The sequence below is a fragment of the Callithrix jacchus genome, chromosome 12, assembly GCF_049354715.1.
Source record: "Callithrix jacchus isolate 240 chromosome 12, calJac240_pri, whole genome shotgun sequence".
Classification (NCBI taxonomy): domain Eukaryota; kingdom Metazoa; phylum Chordata; class Mammalia; order Primates; family Cebidae; genus Callithrix; species Callithrix jacchus.
The window spans coordinates 62,234,036-62,249,675 of NC_133513.1; the positions used below are offsets into that span (position 1 = coordinate 62,234,036).

At 41.6% G+C, this 15,640-nt stretch overlaps 1 protein-coding gene across 4 annotated transcripts in view; it reads right to left on the bottom strand.

The window, feature by feature from the left end:
- The window catches only part of MYPN (myopalladin), a 126,224-nt gene that overhangs the window by 45,792 nt on the left and 64,792 nt on the right, over positions 1–15,640 (bottom strand). For all 4 annotated transcript variants that reach the window (XM_035268248.2, XM_035268247.2, XM_078345775.1 and 1 more), the window contains 4 exons: positions 15,449–15,563; positions 13,361–13,432; positions 6,071–6,212; positions 2,382–2,405 (listed from right to left, as the gene is read on the bottom strand). In XM_035268248.2, coding sequence (XP_035124139.1) covers positions 2,382–2,405; positions 6,071–6,212; positions 13,361–13,432; positions 15,449–15,563 — 353 coding nt within the window. The remainder of the gene's footprint in view (positions 1–2,381; positions 2,406–6,070; positions 6,213–13,360; positions 13,433–15,448; positions 15,564–15,640) is intronic.

Sequence of the window (15,640 nt, forward strand, 5' to 3'; positions counted from 1 at the left end):
TGGCCAGGGGGCCATGGCAGGCAGTATTGAGTATTGCTATTTGAACGTGTCCCCCAAAGTTCATGGGCTGGAAAGAATCCCCAGTGCTTTAGTATTGGGATGTGGAGACTAAAGGGAGGTGTTTAGGTCATGATGCCTCTGCCCTAATAAATGGATAAATGTTGTTATTGTGGGAGTGGGTTTGTCGTGAAAGTAAGTGTGGCACCCTCTCGCCCTCCCTTCTCTTGTACACTTGCTCTCTTGCCCTTCTGCCTTCTGCCATGGAATGACACAGCATGAAGGCCCTCACAAGATGCAGACCCCTTGATCTTGGGCTTTCCAGCCTCCAGAACTGTAAGAAATAAGTCCTTGTTCCTTATTAAAAATTACCCACTTTCAGTTATTCTGTTATAGCAGCACATAATGGACTAAGGCAAGTGCCTACTCAATAACTCCTCATCCTCCTACCTCCTTGTTGATAGAACCCTGGCTTTGTCTACTCTACTTGCAGTGGTCATATGCTTCAAGGAAAGCTGGCCCCTCTCAGCCTCAGGTGGTAAATCATGAGGTCTAAGCCAGTCAAGCTAACTCTATGTTAAGTGGTAGTTGAGACACACAATTCCAGTCAATGTGATATTGAAACCATCCCCACAGAGTTGACAAGAATTGCATGCTAAGTTCTGGACAGAAATATAGTTAAGCATTAATCAGGCTGCACTTTGACCCATTTCCTTGCCACTAAAAGTCACATAGCACTAGACCCTTGCATCCCCTTGTTCCTATAGATAGGATTTCTGACATTAGGATTATAAGACTGTTTAAGAATTGATTTGCATCCCCATTGTTCCTATAGACAAAAATCCTAATAATTTCTAACATTAGCATCATAAGGCTTCTATTTTTTTTGAGACAGGATCTTGCTCTGTTGCCCAGGCTGGAGTGTAGAGGCATAATTTTGGCTCACTGCAACCTCCACCTCCCAGGCTTGAGTGATCCTCCCACCTCAGCCTCCCAAGGAGCTGGATCTACAGACATGTGCCACCATGCCTGGCTAATTTTTAAGTGTTTTTAGAGATGGGAGTCTCACTATATTGCTCAGCCTGGTCTTGAACTCCTGTGCTCAAGCGATCCTCCCACCAAAGTGTTGGTATCACAGGTGTGAGCCACTGTACCCATCCTCATAAGGCTTTTGTTTAAGGATTTCTTAAAAACGTTTTTTCAGACCATGAATTCCAGCAACTAGTTTGAAGATCCCCACAGAGGAATGAGATCAGCATGAGAACACAGCTTCTTAATCTCCCTGTCTCATGACTTCACCCTGCGCTTTTCAACCAACCAGTGATCTCTGCTCTTCAACCCACTCCAAAACCCTTAAAAATCCTAGCCTGGCTAATTTTTGTAAATTTGGTAGAGACGGGGTTTCACTATGTTGGCCAGGCTGGTCTCAAACTCTCAACCTCAGGTGATCCACCTGCCTCAGCCTCCCAAAGTGCTGGGATTACAGGTGTGAGCCACCATGCCTGGCCTGAAGAGAGAATTATAATAATGAGATTACAAACCAACTTTCTCACACAAGGTTACAAATACAATCTGATTTTTTTGGGTGGTCACAGAGAGGGCATTGAGATGTTTATGCCCTGTTTTGTGAGTCGCTTGTATTTTCTAACTTCACCTACAGTCATTTGTATCTCATCTTAGTATTCCCCCAACCAAATCTAATATCGCAGATATTTTATTGAATTTCTGCAAACTTCAAAATCTAATGATGCATAAGTTTTGAGATACCTAGGCTATGGAACTGAAATTGTTCTAGCATTATAGAAATTGCTTTGTCCAGTTTTGAGAGGAAACATTTCTCAATAACCCAAGAACCATCGGCATTCATATGAGGTAGTGATTATATATTCCAGATTTGCACATGCTCCCCTTCTCTCCTACAATAATAGCTATAGTTCATTTGGATGTTTTTGTTTTGTTTTTTGAGATGGAGTCTTGCTCTGTTGCCCAGAGCAAGTCTGGATTGCAGTGTCACGATCTCAGCTCACTGCAACCTCCACTTCCCAGGCTCAATCGATTCTCCTGCCTCAGCCTCCCGAGTAGCTGGGATTGCAGGCATGCACCACCACGCCTGGCTAATTTTTGCATTTTTAGTAGAGACAGGGTTTTGTTTTGTCATGTCGGTCAGGCTGGTCTCGAACTTCTGACCTCAAGTGATCTGCTGCCTCGGACCCCAAAGTGCTGAAATTACAAGCATGAACCACTGTGCCTGGCCCATTTGGATCTTTTTTCCTAAAACTTTATTTTTCACTGTTTATTAATCTCAGTGTAACTTCATTATGTATTCTTATGTATATAAATTCACTTATCATATACTAATAAATTAAAGTTGAAATTCTCTTTACCTGGCTCTGCCATGGATCGAGGTTCTGAAAGAAAAAAAAATTAAAAGATTCTGAACATTTATTTTACTGAGAAGCTACATGTTCATTAGAAGCTTCCTACAGAATTTCACAGTCTCTTGCACACGCAGGAGTGATACAACAAGGTTATGTGACAATATTAAGTAAGATGACCTGAACAGGGACAGGATGGGTATTACAGAAAAGCAGCAAAAGAGTAACAGTTTTTTTTTTGAGGCTGAGTTTCGCTTTTGTTGCCCAGGCTGGAGTGCAATGGTGTGACCTTGGTTCACTGCAACCTCTGTCTCCAGGGTTCAAGTGATTCTCTTGCCTCAGCCTCCCAAGTAGCTGGAATTATAGGCATGCACCACAATGCCCAGCTAATTTTTGTATTTTTAGTAGAGATGGGGTTTCATCATGTCAGCCAGGCTGGTCTCGAACTCCTGACCTCAGGTGATCCACCCACCTTGGCCTCCCAAAGTGCTGGGATTACAGGCGTGAGCCACTGTGCCTGGCCCAAGAGCAACAATTAAATGATGTTGCTTTCTCTTGAAATAAATCTGGGTCTCACTTGGGGTACATAAACCTTAGATAAGGAAAAGTTTCTGAGCTAGCTGTATTTCAGAAATGACGTGTTTTATTGACATTCATTCAGCCTTACCTGAAAAAAGCTTATGAGGATTGTGAAATTATTCTTGGCTTTGGGCTCTGATATTCTAATAAAATGTTCACTATACCTCCTGCTCAGAGGTTCCTAAGATCAAGAGCCTCAGGATAGATCATAGTTTTTTCAAGAGTAGGTTCTTTTTTTTTTGAGATGAAGTCTCACTCTGTTGCCCAGGCTGGAGTGCAGTGGCAAGATCTTGGCTCACTGTAACCTCTTGTAACCTCAACCTCTCGTATTCAAGTGATTCTCCTGTCTCACGCTCCTGAGTAGCTGGGACTACAGACACCTGTCACCACTCCCGGCTAATTTTTGTATTTTTAGTAGAGTTGGGGTTTTACCATGTTGGCCAGGCTGGTCTTGAACTTCTGGCCTCAAGTGATCCACCCTCCTTAGCCTTCCGAAGTGCTGGGATTACAGGTGTGAGCCACCATGCCCAGCCAAAAGTAGGTTCTGTTCTTAAAATTCTTTGGGTTTCATGAAAGTGCCCACAGTGGTACTGAATAGAGGTGTTTGATTGATATTGAACGCCAACACTCAAAAAGTAGTTGTTGAGCTTACTTTTAATCTTCTACACTGTAGACCTATTAAAGTGTTTTGTTTTGTTTTGTTTTTAGGCAGGGTCTCACTCTGTTGCTCAAGCTGGAATGGAGTGGCACAATCTCAGCTCACTGCAACTCCGCCTCCCAGGTTCAAGTGATTCTCCTGCCTCAATCTCTGGAATAGCTGGGACTACAAGTCCATGCCACCAAACCTGACTAAGATTTTGTATTTTTTTGTGGGGGGGGCAGTAGAGACAGGGTTTCACCATATTGTCCAGGCTGGTCTCAAACGCCTGACCTCAAGGGATGTGCCTGCCTTGGCCTCCCAAAATCCTGGGATTACAGGCATGAGCCACTGTGCCCGGCATCTCTCAGTTTAAACGGCATTCAGAATATATTTTTGTTGCTACTACTGCCGATAAAACCTGACGGTAGCTCTGATTCATATGTCACACTAATCTAAGGACTGCTATTGTGATAGGCAGGAAAAGATTAAGAAAAAAGCAGATAGCTCATCACAAAAAATGACGTGTGTGAGGTAATACATATGTTCACTAGCTCAATTCAGGCATTCTACAATGTATACATATTTCAAAACACCATGTTGCACATGGTAAATTATAAATTTTTTATTAGTCAATGTAAAAAACAAAAAATGAATAAACAAAAGTTATACATGTTAATTATAGAAAAACTGAAAAAATACAGAAATGCATAAGGAAGTAAAACAATTGGCCCTAGATTCACTCCCCAAAGAAAGACTGCCAACATTTTAGCAAATTTCCTTCCCAAGTTTTTCTATCATAGATTATTTGACATAGTTAATAAAACATATTTTTAAAAAGCAAGTGTGTTGCAATGTAATTTATGGCTGAAATGGGTCAAGGAGAAAGCACCAGATGACAAAGTGAAAGCATTATGCAATAAGAAAAGAAGAATTAACCATGTAAATATCTAAATAATTCTTATAATAAAAAGGAACAAGAACCCAAAGCGAAATAAAGAAATACAAAGACGTAAGTAAATATGAAAAAGAAAAGTTTCATCCCAGATTTAATTAGTGAAGTGCAGATTAAACCAAGTGTTCCCATCTTTGGCCTATAAAGTTAGTGAAGGTTTTTAATAAAATGGTTAACATTTGTTGTTGATGAAGGTGTGAGATGAAAGGCATTCCACGTATTGTTGGTTGCAGTAGGATATTGCTAGGGTGACTTGTGTCCTGGTTCAGCTGGGACAGACCTAGTTTATGCCTGGGATCCCTGCATAACTATTAATAGCATCCTCCTCTTTCACTCCCCCGAAGGGTCTCAGTTTGGCTGATTAATTGTGTGGTCATCCTAAATTTAGCTCAACCCTTTAGGGGTGACATTTTGGCAGCATATTTTAAAAGCCTGAAAAAAGGTAAACTTATAACAGCAGTTCTCATACTAGAAATTTATTCCAAGGCAATAAGTGTAGATATTCACAAAAATGTTCTCTATTAACATGCACTGAAGCATAGTTTATAATAGTAAAAAAAAAAATCTGTCAACAATCTAAATGTTCAACAGGAGACTAACTGAATATGAAACTGATATTATTGATTTATTTTTAAAAGTAAGGCTGGCCAAGGTGGCTCACACCTATAATCCCAGCGCTCTGAGAGGCTGAAGCGGGCAATTCACTTGAGGTCAGGAGTTGGAGACCAACCTGGCCAACCTGGTGAAACCCCATCTCTACTAAAAATACAAAAATTAGCTAGGTGTGGTGGCACATGCCTGTAATCTCAGCTACTGGGGAGGCTGAGGCAGGAGAGTCAGAGACTCGCTTGAACCCGGGAGGTGGATGGTGCAGTGAGCTGAGATCGCACCACTGCACTCCAGCCTGGGTGACAGAGTGAGATTCTGTCTCAAAAAAATTTACAAAGTGGCACTGCGTGGTGTCTCACACCTGTAATCCCGGCACTTTGGGAAGCTGAGGCGGGCGGATCAGGAGTTTGAGACCAGCCTGACCAACATGGTGAAACCCTGTCTCTACTAAAAATACAAAAATTAGCCAGGCGTGGTGGTGTGTGCCTGTAATCCCAGCTACTCAGGAGGCTGAGGCAGGAGAATGGCTTGAACCTGGGAGGCGGAAGTTGCAGTGAGCCAAGATTGTGCCATTGCACTCCAGCCTAGATGACAGAGTCAGACACCATCTCAAAAAATAAAAAATAAAAATAAAAAAGTAAGGAGGCACTGTATTTATTGACCTGGAAAGATGTTCATTAAATGTTGTGTAAACAATCAATTTACAAAAAAGTATACAATACTTTTCTTTAAAAACTATGCATGGAAAAATTCTTGGAAAACATACACTGAAATATTAACAGGAGTGTGGTTACAGATGCTTTTTATTTTATTATTTTTGACTATATTTCTATTAGCCATCAAAAGTTATAAAAATAAGTATTTACAGTAAGTTCATAAAAACAAAATATCAGAAAATAATTTAAAGCATTAACTTACTTTTCTGTAAAATCCTAAAATCTGGAGAATCTTCTATTAAAGTCCCTTCTCTATACCACTCAACCTTAGGAGATGGAGCTCCTTTTACTCTGCATTCAAACACAACCAGCTGACCCTCAGAAGCTGATAAATTTTGTAGCATCTATAATAATAAGAAGAATATAGTTAGAACCAAAAAGTACACATTTTTGTAATCTAGTCCCAGTGTTGAATGTTAGAAAAAGATGCCATCTCCACAGTTGGATTTTTCTCCAAAGCATCTACCTCTCTAGCAGCTTCAGTTCTGTAGCTATGCATTCAAAAGTCATTTTGAGAGCTTGTTTGGAGGTCCTAGTGGGGAAGCACAGCTACTCCTATACACTTGCCGGTCCTCCTCTATTGAGGATAGTCGTCCTCTTCCACTGGGCGCACAGCTTTGGGAGGGACGCACATGTGAGGGAGGGAGAGGACACCTGCCTAGCCAGACCAATCAGCCGAATCAATTCTGGCAATCAATGGGGTGACAGATGTTGCAGCCAGATCGTCCTCACATCCGAAAGGTAGTTTTGAAGACAGAATCATCTGAGCCCACATACAGCTTTTTCCTCACTATTGTTTTCCTTTCTCTCTCTACCAATGCTAAGGGAATTTATTAAACATTAGGCAAAACATTTTGAGTAATGCAGCTACTTTGTAGTACAGTATCTTTGGGGTGGGATTTTTGGTTGTTGTTTTGGTTTTTATTTTGGGGGGGTTGTTTTTGGGTTTTTTTTTGAGACAGGCTCTCACTCTCTTTCCCAGGCTGGTGTGCAGTGTTGTGATCATGGCTCACTGCAGCTTCAACCTCCCAGACTCAAGCAATTCTCTCACCTCAGCCTCCTGAATAGTTGAAACTAAAGGCTCAGCCCACCACATATGGCTAATTTTTGTATTTTTTTTTTTTTGTAGAGATGGGTTTTTGCCATGTTGCCCAGTCTGGTGTCAATCTTCTGGGCTCAAGCAATCCACCTCCCCTCGGCCTCCCAAAGTGCTGGGATTACAGGCGTGAGCCACCGCCCCGGCCAGTACCTCTGTTCTTAAATGCCCAAGGGGTGTTTGATTTCCAGAAATAATAATAGGCTTTAAATCTGCAGTGAGTATCTACTAGATGTATTCAACATAGGAGTAATGTATTAGTCCACAAAAGAATATGCCTGCTCATAAAGTGGAAGGGTTCTATGGCCCAAGTAACAGGTTCTGTCTTCCTAGCTTTGCCTTGTTTACATTCTGCAGTCCTGGAAATTAATTTTTATTTTGCTGTTTTGTTTTCCTTATGTGGTCTTTACAGGATAGCCTCACTAATCCTTTGAGGAATAAGAACAATGACAATCTTTATAAAATCCTAGTCACACATAGAGTCATATGTCATTGTAAAATATGTTGTAAATTTGCAAAGGAATCATTAAATGCTTTTCCACACTTGCACAATAAAAGGTTTACGAAGACCACTTCGAATTGTAAGATATCAGTGTATTCTATACTAGACTCTACAATAGAATAAAATGCACTTTTTTTTCACAACTAGTTTCTTATTCACCATGATTTGTGAGCTGAAAACCACACATTCTTTTCTGTAGTCGGCATTTCATGTGGTTATAAAATGCTTCTTTGGCACATGTATTGGTATATTTTTGTTTTTCATTTAGTCCAAAGACTGTAAACATAAAAATGTTATAATTAAACTTCCTCCACAAGCTCTGTAAGCAACAGATGCTGCAAGGCTTTCTATTATTACAATTTTGGGACCTGCATTTAGGAAATACTGGCTCTTGCTTCAGAGAAGGGGAAAGCCAATCGTTTTTTTTTTCTTTTGTCATTCACTGTTACAAATATTTCATTATTTTTTACAGTTCTTGTCTGAACAACTTATGATATTATGTGCTTGGTCCTGTCATACTTACAGCATCTAAGGAGAGAATATAGGGGTGGGGAAAACCACATGGCATTAGCTGTCTAGGAGACTTTCACAAGTGTGTTATACATTGATATTGTGACAGCCAGGGGGCGCTGTAGTTCAATGCTAGTGTTCTTTCTGAGGCCCCAAATTTGTTTGCTGAAGTAATAATGCAGGATGGGATTAGCACCGAGTGGTTTCTGAATTAATAAAGAGCTATATGACCGAAAATCTAGTTATTCCTTGTCTTCCCAAAACAACACCTACTGACAAGAACAGAAAGCAGGAAGCATCAGTGAATTCTGGGTGCTCCGGGAAAACTTGTATGTCCTCCACCCTGACCTCTGAGCAAATTGTATGCGCAAATGGCAGCTTTGGGGCCCGTTGAAAATTTTAATGGCACTTAGACACCTTCCTGAAGTTTATACAAAATGAAGTTTTCATTCCTTTTTGAGGAAAACAAATTAGAAAACCAAACAAAGGCCGGGCGCGGTGGCTCAAGCCTGTAATCCCAGCACTTTGGGAGGCCGAGGCGGGTGGATCACGAGATCAAGATATCGAGACCATCCTGGTCAACATGGTGAAATCCCGTCTCTACTAAAAACACAAAAAATTAGCTGGGCATGGTGGCGTGTGCCTGTAATTCCAGCTACGCAGGAGGCTGAGGCAGGAGAATTGCCTGAACCCAGGAGGCGGAGGTTGCGGTGAGCCGAGATCGTGCCATTGCATGCCAGCCTGGGTAACAAGAGTGAAACTCTGTCTTAAAAAAAAAGAAAACCAAACAATATAGCAAAAATGGTGGTGGGGCAAAAGGGGTTGAGTAAATAAAACAGCACATTCACAGAAGAATGAGAAAATGTCTTGCTCACAATTTAGACCATCAGTTGGTTGTTATTCATTTGACATTGAACGCCAAGACGTGTGTTCTATTCAAGAGCTGAGCCTAGTTATGTGAGATACTACAGTGTACGGAATGGGCCTCCTAATGTCTGCGATGGAAGCTCATTCCTGTATGACACATCATCAATACCCAGTAAAGGAGATGCCAAGCATCATCTCACAAACCACTTAGAAAAACTGTTAAGAGTCATAGACAGAAAGATGATAATAGTTGTCATTGCTGAAAGGTGCTTTTCTACAAAGTTTCATGAGAAAGAGCTGGCTCATATTGCCACAGATCAGGGTCCAAACCGATTATACTATTAGAACATAGTGTAGCTGATGTCACGTTCATCACAGCAGTAGGTCTTAGGCTGTTTGTTACTAATGACATAGGGTATACAGACTTGATCGTATTCATTTCAGCTTCACTGACAACAAATGAGACAGACAAGTGTGCAACTAGCAAATATTAAGTTAGTCTTTTCTAGGAATTATGAATCTAGACTAAAGTCACTATAACCAAAGATCTATAACCTCCTCAGGTATGCAGTATTCAAAGTACAAATCTATTTTGGGTGTCATCACTAACCTGGTCATCTGGGAGGACGTTCTTTGTAGGGTGACTTGACAACATAGAGACTTGGGAAGCAAGACACGCTTCCATGGCCATTTGACATTTTTTTTCTCTATTCCTCCTAAAGACACTCTGAAGTCACAAAATAATAAAAATAACAATTTCTTCTTAACTGAAACGGAAGGTTTTTTTGTTTTATTTTGTTTTGAGATGGAGTCTTGCTTTGTCAACCAGGCTGGAGTGCAGTGGTGTGACCTCGGGTCACTGTAACCTCCATCTTCTGGGTTCAAGTGATTCTCTTGCCTCTGCCTCTCAAGTAGCTGGGACCATAGGCATGTGCCACTACACCCAGCTAATTTTTGTATTTTTAGTTACAGATGGGATTTCACCATCTTGGCCAGGCTGGTCTTGAACTCTTGACATCAAGTGATCTTCCTGCCTCAGCCTCCCAAAGTGCTGGGATTACAGGCTTAAGCTACCATGCCTGGACTGAAATGGAAGTTACTTGCCACAGAATAAACGTGTGGCTGCTTTGTGTCAAGCACCGTGTCCGCTGCCATAAATGTGAATTGAAAGGGCATAGTTCCTGTTAGGTAGAGCTATAACCACAAATATAATGCTGGGACATTATTGAGAAAGAGCCTTATTGGTTAAAAGATGTCAACTACAAGGTTCAATTTGCCATTTTATTTGTTTTTAACCAGCTGATAATTTTGCCCCTTGGGAGGTGCTTCAAGTGCAGCACAGTGCTTTAGGCTGCAGTTGGATCGAAGTGGTTTATACAGATAAAGAGCTGTTTGATTGAAAGCTCTTTTGCCCCTCGACTGTTACAGGTGCCCCATGCCATTATTAAGTCAGAAAAGTTTCCGGAACTGATTGACTGGAGAGAGGGGCCCATGAACTCCAGAAATCTGGATCCGGCTATGGGCCCAGTTATTTCAGGGTTTCCTGCCTTTGCTGTTATATAATGAAGTACTCTTCTTCAAATTCTCACTTCCCCTGCCCCCTTGCACTCTTCAAATTACTGCTGAAGCAGCTGGGGCCAGGGCTGCTGCAGCCTTTAAGGCCTGCCAGAGCAGCTGCTGTTGGGGTGGGAGCAGGGATAGCAGTAAGATTCTAATTTGATCATCGACCTCCCTTCACACTCAAGAAGTGTGAGTGCCATTTTCCCCACATAAACAGAGCGAAAGTATTTTTGATACTGCATAGAGGTTGGAGGACAGTCTATCTCTGTCTGCAGTCAAGGAGCATTTAAAAACATACGTATCACCTATGAGTACAGTGGTGAACTGGTTTTGGAATCCCATAGTCCTCTCTCAAGTCCTACCAGTTTTGCTGGGTAACTCTCCTTTTCATTTTAACCTTCTTTAAAAGAAGATAAGTACTTCGCTGTCACCAAGCAGGAGGAGGGAGTTGAGTAAAACTCTGCTCTCTAAGTGTTGCTTTAAAAAAAGAAGAAAAAAAACTGGCTTCCTGCCACGACTGGCAAAGAAATGCTTTGCTGGGCAGTATAGAAAGTGAGTCATAGGGACTGGAATGCCAGAAGTCCCTAAACAAGTCAATAGAGCAGGAGTAAGCCAAACAAACATATGCAAATAATCTGTTATCATGGCTCATGACCACATGATACTATCCGTCACTGGTGGCTCTGACTCAGAAATTTGCTAATGACACTAGCAGTGACTATGACCTCAATCCTGCCCTCACTGACGGAAACTAACGCAAGCACACCACTGCTGATAAGTCTTTCTGGAATCTGAGCCACTGCCTATCCTGGTGCCCGATGCCTGAACAATCCTTATCCCATTTATGGAGGCAAAAGCACATATCCTGACGAGGCTCACAAAGCCTCGTCAGGGTTTGGGTCTGTGTACTAAGGACCATTTTCCCACTATGAAGCTACTGCTGCTTTTAGAGATTTTATCTAACAAACAAAATACGTTAATGATGAATTCATTTTACTATTTTTATTTATCAAAAGTATATGTATCTGCCAATTGGAACATCTAATTATTAATAGAAGGAGCTAATCAGAGTCACCACACAAAAGCAGCTCAATCTGAGGCTCTAATTAGTTCATGAAAATTAAATATAGCTGAGTGAGGTGACTCATGTCTGTAATCACAACACTTTGGGAGGTTGAGGCAGGCGGATCACCTGAGGTTGGGAGTTCGAGACCAGCCTAACCAATATGGAGAAACCCATCTCTATTAAAAACACAAAAACTAGCCAAGTGTGGTCGCACATGCTTGTAATCTGAGCTACCCGGGAGGCTGAGGCAGGAGAATCACTTGAACTCGAGAGGCTGAGGTTGCGGTGAGCCAGGATTGTGCCACTGCATTTTCTAACCTGGTCAACAAGAGCAAAACTCCGTCTCAAAAAAAAAACAGAATGTTTGCCTGACTAATATGGATATTGGTAAACATAGCTTGTTTGCTCTAGATTCCACTATGGATTTTGGAAAACTGTGTTGAACAATCTGATACAGCAGAACTCCCATGAAATGGATGCTTCTGTAGAAGTTGTGGATTCAGCTCTTCCTGTAGGGATCAGTACTCACTGGAAAAAAAGCCCATTTGCTCAAACCAGGATTTCTCAGCTTCAACACTGTTGATATTTTGAGCTACACTATTTTTGTTATGGAGGGCTGCCATCCTATGCATTGTAGGGTATTTAACACCATCCCTGGATGCCAGGAACACAACCCCCGAGTTGTGACGAGAAGTGTCTCCAGACATTGCCAATGACTCTGGAGGGCAAAATTAACCATGATTGAGAACCACTGCTCTAAAACAAAGCCTATTTCCGAGATGATAAAATTTATCTGGGCCTAGGTTTGGTGTTCAAACAAACAGTAAACTGTAAATCCAGGCACAGATTCTGCCTATTTGGTCTTCACAATACCATAAAATCCAATGTGACTCAATTTTTTCACCTTCACACTTACTGGCTTGGGCAACATGTGTACACAGTCTGTAGTCTAAGCATTGAGAGAACTTGTTTGTGGTGCTGATTCTGCCACTAACTAGATCTGTGATATTGGCTACATGGCTTCATCTCTCTGGCCCTCCCTTGGTTTTTCATCTGTAAATGAATGTGCTTTACTAAATTTTCTAGTTCTAAGTACAAAGACTATGAGATTTAGAATTTGATGCCATCCCAATAGTTGATACTATGGAATAGAAAAAGAAAGCCTTTTTTTTTTTGGAGATGGAGTTTCACTATTGTTGCCCAGGCTGGAATGCAATGGCATGATCTGGGTTCACGGCAACTTCCGTCTCCCGAGTTCAAGCAATTCTCCTGCCTCAGCCTCTGGAGTAGCTGGGATTACAGGCATGTACCACCACGCCCAGCTAATTTTGTATTTTTAGTAGAGAGGTGGGTTTCTCCATGTTGGTCAGGCTGGTCTTGAACTCCTGACCTCAAGTGATCCACCCACCCTTGCCTCCCAAAGTGCTGGGATTACAGGCATGAGCCTGCACGCCTGGCCTAAGAAAGCTCTTTATCCTAGAGGGAGGGAGGCTTTCTGTTAAACCTTCTCAGAGCATTTAACTCCATCTTCTTGAGCACCTAAGCCAGGTAACGGCAACTGAATTTTTCTGAAAATTCAGAGAAATCTTTGGAATAATATGTGGCTAGAAATTTATCACTTGCCACAAAGGGCAGATTGTATGTTTAACAGTTGTAGGCTGGCCACAGAGATCAGTGTGTAAGAGGGAAAGACATTTCTCTCATTACTTAAACTGTTATTAGAAATCTGGGACTTGTGATACTGTGGTAACTACCAAAACAATCCCAAATCCTATACTGTACCTATATAAGACCGAATCCTGAGATAAAAATGAATAAGTCCTGGATCCTGTAACTTTGGATGCTGTGGTATGTGTAAAGCCATGACAGGAAGAAGTAATATTTTTATTACCTTTGTAAACACAGGAGCTGCAATGATAGGTTTTCCATCCAATCCTTGCAAGTAATTGGTAGGGCTCTGGCACTGGCAGAAGGAACCAAGAGTAGATTCATTGTTACTAAAGACTATTAGATGGATAGTGAGATATAACAAACTAGAGAATTTGGTATATGAAATTCATCCCAAACCAAAAAACTGATATTTTCTATGTTTTATGAATCGCAGACTTCAAATTTTAGACTGAATTGACTCTATTTCTCTCTAGGTCATGGTGGTAATAAAATCTGTGCTGCCTATCCCTATGTCAACCTTTCACATATAGATCTATGTCATTAACTCTAAACCCCCGAAGAGGCTCCAGAGAACCCCTGGGGCTACACAGATCACAGTTTGAAAACCAGTGGGTTAGAACGAAAACTTGACCCCTCTGTCCTACTAAATGGGTTGGATAATTTTTAAAATGAGGTTGTAGATAAATATATTTAAATATATTGATCATCAATAAAGAAATATGTCAGGCTGGGTATGGTGGCTCACAGCTGTAATTCTAGCACTTTGGGAGGCTGAGGAGGGAGGATTGCTTAAGGACAGGAGTTCAAGACCAGCCTGGGCAACACAGCGAGACCTCATCTCTACAAACACTTTTTTCAAAAAAAAAAAAAAATGTAAAAGAAATAAATCAATAACATGTTATATTTAGAGAGTATGACTTCATATGCTTTAAAGTCTGTGCATACATATATGTATTCTTTTTTTCTGAGACAGAGTTTCGCTCTTGTTGCCCAGGCTGGAGTGCCATGGTGCATCTGACTCACCACAGCCTGCCTCCCAGGTTCCAGTGATTCTCCTGCCTCAGTCTCTCAAGTAGTCGGGATTACAGGCATGCGCCACCATGCCTAGCTAATTTAGTATTTTTATTAGAGACCGGGTTTCTCCACTTTGGTCAGGCTGGTCTTGAACTTCAGATTTCAGGTGATCCACCAGCTCCGGCCTCCCAAAAGTGCTGGGATTACAGGCGTGAGCCACCTTATTCAGCCACATATATGTATTCTTTTTTTAAATTTTTTTAATTTTTAATTTTTATTTTTAAGATGGGATTTCACCATAATGGCCAGGCTGGTCTTGAACTTCTGACCTCAGGTGATCCACCCACCTCGGCATCCCAAAGTGCTAGGATTACAGGCGTGAGCCACTGTGCCCGGCCATATGTATTCTTATATATGCATAGAAAATGCCTGGAACTACTCACTAGAAACTACTAACATGAAGTACCTCTGAGGAGTGAAGGTGCTGGAGTAGAACCTCGACTAAACTTTTTACTTAACACATTTTGCGGGGGAGAGGGTGGGAGGACAGGGTCTTACTCTGTTGCCCAGGCTGGAGTGTGGTTATGCTATCACAAGTCACCGTGGCCTCAACCTCTCAGGCTCAAGTAATCCTCCTATCTCAGCCTCCTGAGTAGCTAGGGCCATAGGTGCATGCCACCATGCCTGGTTAATTGTTTTTTCTTTTTTGTAGAGATGGGGTCTCGTTATGTTGCCCAGACTGGTCTCAAACTCCCAGACTAAAGCAATCCTCCTACTTTGGCCTCCCTAAGTGCTGAGATCACAGGTGTGATCCACCACGCCTGACATATTTCTGTACTTTTAAAGTGTTTTTACAATAAGCATATATCATTATTATTAACTTGAAGGACGAAAGCCTTTGCTTTTCCTAATAAATAACTACACTCTTGCTTCATCTTAGAAAGTGGAATTCTCTGCAGCTCCATGAGACTAATCAGGTTTTATGATATAGAGAGTTTGTTCTAGGCCAGTCCAAGAGCTGGCAGCTCAATGAATATGTAATCAGCATCCTTTACAAAGCTGGAAAGCCAGGGACTAATTTGTAAAGCATTTCTTTTCCTCAGAAATTTGCTTATGAAGCCGAAGAATATGTTCCCAAAGCAACAGGAACCACTGCTCTCAAACCTCAGAAATACAAGATGATTATCCCAATGATGGAGTTGCACCTGAGAAGAACACGATCATGCCATGCAAAATGGTCATGGTCACCGTGCCTGTCTGTCACAGTCCATGGCACTTGTGTTTCACTTAGTACCTGCTGGATGGTTGCCACCCCAGGTTGGGCCGCCAAATGCTGGGCTTGGGGTACTGCTGGAGGAATGGTTGCAGAGGTAGTGGGAGGAGATGACGCCTCATTTGGCTTCTGGATTCTGAGAAATTATTAAAATATAGAGTATAAAACAGAACTGTCACTCTTTGAGAAAAATTATTTCAGCAAAACTAGTAA